Below are 4,158 nucleotides of genomic sequence, written 5' to 3'. Positions count from 1 at the left end.
AAAGGCATCATTGTCCTCCCATGTTGGCTGTCTGATGGAGAAAGGAAAAACTGATGAGCTTCTGCTGCCCCACCTTCATGTCTCTGTCCTTCATCCAGTGCTTTTCCAAGTGGTGCGTGAAGCTGAAGCCCACACTCATGGCACTGGGCAGGCCCAGGACTGCTGGGGCAGAGCCTGGCACGGCACAGCGTGAGCCAGGCAGAAGGACACCAACCTGAAGGGGATTCGGATCCCCAGGATGAACATCTGAGGCAGAAATTCTTGAATATTTCTGCAGAGGGGGCAGTGGAAGCATAAAAGACCAGTGCGCATGGCCTGTCCCTGCAGAGCAAACAGAAGCACTGTGAGCGAGGCCCTGGTGCTGCTGAGCACCTGCTGTGCCCTGGGGCTCAGGGCACGGCTCCTACCTGGATGCAGTCCCGGTGGAACCAGGTCCTTTTGCATGCTGGGCACACCATGGTGGTGTAGGTTTTTCTGTCCTCCACAGGCTCCATGCAGATGGGGCAGTCGGTGCCCGGCTCCGGAGTCGCCTGCACGTCCTGCTCCGGGCGGTGCTCAGGGCAGTAGGAGCTGGGGGTAAAGGCATGGGCAAAGTGACAGGTGCTGGCTCCTTCCCCAGGGGTGGCCAGGAGGGGAGAGGAGGTACCTGAATGGGATTATATATTGGGTGACACAGCCACCCTCCTTGGCACAGGGCAGGTGGAACCATCTGTCGCAGTTCCCCTCGCAGCACATAATGGTGGCCCCGCTCCGGCCACAGACGCAGCAGTGCTAGCAAGAGCCAAGCAGCCCCATCAGCGGCAGCCTCGGCGCCTCCCCAGGCAGCCCCAGGGCTCCGGGCAGGGCGCACGATGTGGCCGCTGCTGGGCCTCACCCCACGCACCCAGCCGGTGGACAAGGCTCATGTGCCAGAGCCTCCGTGGAGCTGCCGGGAGCCAGCCTGCGATCCAGGGCTTGCAGTGACAAGAGCCACAGGACAGCACCTAGTGCTCAGAGGCCAAGGCGCACGAAAACAGCACTAGGCACATCCTGCAGGCACAGTGACCCCTGCCAGCAATGCCCTTTCCCAAATGCCCCTCTGCGATTCTGGAGTCGATATGACACGAGCCAAAGCATAGCAGCCAAGTGCTGAGAGGCCCAGACTCAGCGACACAGCATCAGCAACCTCCCCAGACGCAGCCGCTCTCGCCGGCAACACCACGTCCCTAATCCACCTGTACGGTCAACGAGTCACCAGAGCACGAGAAACAGGACAACACCAAGAGCTAGGAGGCCCAGGGACAGAGCCACAGCATCGGCAATGTCCCCCACGAGACAATGGCCCTGCGAGCAACATCAGGTACCAAATGAACGCCTCCAATCAAGGAGTTGCCCTACCAGGAGCAACAGGACAGCACCAAGGGCACAAAGGCCCAGGCGCAGGAAAACAGCACAAGGGACATCCTGCAGACACACTGACCCCTGCCAGCAACACCAGGTCCCAAATGCCCCTCTGCAATTCTGGAGTCTATGTGACACGAGCCAAAGCATAGCAGCCAAGTGCTGAGAGGCCCAGACTCAGCGACACAGCATCAGCAACCTCCCCAGATGCAGCCGCTCTCGCCAGCAACACCACGTCCCTAATCCACCTGTATGGTCAACGAGTCACCACAGCAGGACAAACAGGACAACACCAAGAGCTGGGAGGCCCAGGGACAGAGCCACAGCATCGGCAACGTCCCACAGCCACTTGGAAGGGACGGCCTTTCTCTCTTGGGATGTGGCCTAGCCTCTGCCATAGCTTGCCTGGCACAAATCTCCCTGCTCTTGTCAGGCACCTTCTGTGCCGCTCGGCTCACTACGCGTTGAATATCCTGAGAGAGAAAGCCCAGGATTCCCAGACACTCGTTCTCTCGACGAGAAAGAAGCGTGGCAAAAAACCGTGGAAAAGACAAGGAGCCAATGAGGAGAGAGTGGCAGGGAGTGCCTGTCCCTAAGCTGGAGGGAGCCCGCAGAGAAACTCACCAGGTAGAATACGTGGGCACAGAGCCCATGCTTCTCCCGTTTATCCCCACACAGGTCCGGGTCAGCCTCTTCCCGGCGACACAGCATGCATGCTCAAGGGGAGAGAGCCAAGGGCAGCGGGCGTCAGCACTTCTGCAGGGCTCTTAGCCTGGACTGGACACAGCTATGAGGCAAAGCAGCCGGGTGCCCCTGGGCTGGGCTCAGTTCCCAGGCTGGGCTTGGCAGAGCCCATCTGCTCCTGGAGAGCTGGGAGCACTACTCTGGCCTCTTCCGGCTTGGGTCTGGGTGGTCTCTTGAACTTCCTGCTTCCCTTCACAGCCCCCCGGCATAAGGTCAACAGCCCCAACATGACCAGAAATTCCAGACTGCGACTTTTCCATGGATCTCCAGAATCCGAGGCTATCAGCCCCAGCTCTGGCAGCCTGGCGGCATTGGCTGTGTCTCCACGATCTCCACCTGCAGAGACCAGCTACAGCAGCAGCATCCAACATGCGGCATCAGAACACTCGCTGGAATCATCCTCACTGGAGACTAGCAGCAGCAGCAGCAGCAGCAGCAGCACTGAGACTGAGACAACATCAGGGTCATCATACAGCAGCTCCCCAGACCCTGGCGACAGCAGCCGTTCCAGCAGTCCTGGCCCTGACCGCAGGCGAAACCGCACTCGCCTGCAACTTCGTGCCCAAAATCCCCCCGTCCAGTCAAGGAGTCGTCGTGACCGGAGCCACCGGACAGGACCAAGGGCTCAGAGGCCCAGGCGCAGGGAAACAGCACCAGGGGCATCTGGCAGACGCAGTGGCCCCCACCAGCAACATCAGCTTACAAATGCCCCTGTGCAATCCAGGACTCGCTGTGACAGGAGCCAGAGGAGAGCACCTAGTGCTCAGAGGCGCAGACGCAGCGACACAGCTTCGGCGACCTCCCCGAGACTCAGCCGCTCTCAGCGGCAATGTCAGGTCCCAAATACACCTGACTGGTCAAGGAGCCGCCATGGCAGGAGCAACAGGACAGGAGGGCACAGTGACCCCTGCCAGCAATGCCCTTTCCCAAATGCCCCTCTGCGATTCTGGAGTCGATATGACACGAGCCAAAGCATAGCAGCCAAGTGCTGAGAGGCCCAGACTCAGCGACACAGCATCAGCAACCTCCCCAGACGCAGCCGCTCTCGCCGGCAACACCACGTCCCTAATCCACCTGTACGGTCAACGAGTCACCAGAGCACGAGAAACAGGACAACACCAAGAGCTAGGAGGCCCAGGGACAGAGCCACAGCATCGGCAATGTCCCCCACGAGACAATGGCCCTGCGAGCAACATCAGGTACCAAATGAACGCCTCCAATCAAGGAGTTGCCCTACCAGGAGCAACAGGACAGCACCAAGGGCACAAAGGCCCAGGCGCAGGAAAACAGCACAAGGGACATCCTGCAGACACACTGACCCCTGCCAGCAACACCAGGTCCCAAATGCCCCTCTGCAATTCTGGAGTCTATGTGACACGAGCCAAAGCATAGCAGCCAAGTGCTGAGAGGCCCAGACTCAGCGACACAGCATCAGCAACCTCCCCAGATGCAGCCGCTCTCGCCAGCAACACCACGTCCCTAATCCACCTGTATGGTCAACGAGTCACCACAGCAGGACAAACAGGACAACACCAAGAGCTGGGAGGCCCAGGGACAGAGCCACAGCATCGGCAACGTCCCACAGCCACTTGGAAGGGACGGCCTTTCTCTCTTGGGATGTGGCCTAGCCTCTGCCATAGCTTGCCTGGCACAAATCTCCCTGCTCTTGTCAGGCACCTTCTGTGCCGCTCGGCTCACTACGCGTTGAATATCCTGAGAGAGAAAGCCCAGGATTCCCAGACACTCGTTCTCTCGACGAGAAAGAAGCGTGGCAAAAAACCGTGGAAAAGACAAGGAGCCAATGAGGAGAGAGTGGCAGGGAGTGCCTGTCCCTAAGCTGGAGGGAGCCCGCAGAGAAACTCACCAGGTAGAATACGTGGGCACAGAGCCCATGCTTCTCCCGTTTATCCCCACACAGGTCCGGGTCAGCCTCTTCCCGGCGACACAGCATGCATGCTCAAGGGGAGAGAGCCAAGGGCAGCGGGCGTCAGCACTTCTGCAGGGCTCTTAGCCTGGACTGGACACAGCTATGAG

The 4,158-nt window shown here is 59.6% G+C and overlaps 1 protein-coding gene across 1 annotated transcript; it reads right to left on the bottom strand.

The window, feature by feature from the left end:
- Positions 1 to 6: 6 nt before the first annotated feature.
- On the bottom strand, positions 7 to 1,914 carry LOC146420251 (G2/M phase-specific E3 ubiquitin-protein ligase-like; the record flags this gene model as incomplete). The annotated part of the gene is made up of 5 exons (XM_085048490.1): positions 1,818 to 1,914; positions 647 to 771; positions 408 to 570; positions 215 to 321; positions 7 to 31 (listed from the first exon to the last, which is right to left on the bottom strand). Coding segments are annotated over exons 2-5 (384 nt in total), but the record flags the coding sequence as incomplete, so codon positions are not given.
- Between the last annotated feature and the right edge of the window lie 2,244 nt (positions 1,915 to 4,158).

The sequence above is a fragment of the Lichenostomus cassidix genome, unplaced genomic scaffold (assembly GCF_008360975.1).
Source record: "Lichenostomus cassidix isolate B80296 unplaced genomic scaffold, HeHo_3.0 HiC_scaffold_92, whole genome shotgun sequence".
Classification (NCBI taxonomy): domain Eukaryota; kingdom Metazoa; phylum Chordata; class Aves; order Passeriformes; family Meliphagidae; genus Lichenostomus; species Lichenostomus cassidix.
The sequence above is the reverse complement of the archived record's forward strand: the minus strand, read 5'-3'. Positions and strand labels throughout refer to the sequence as shown.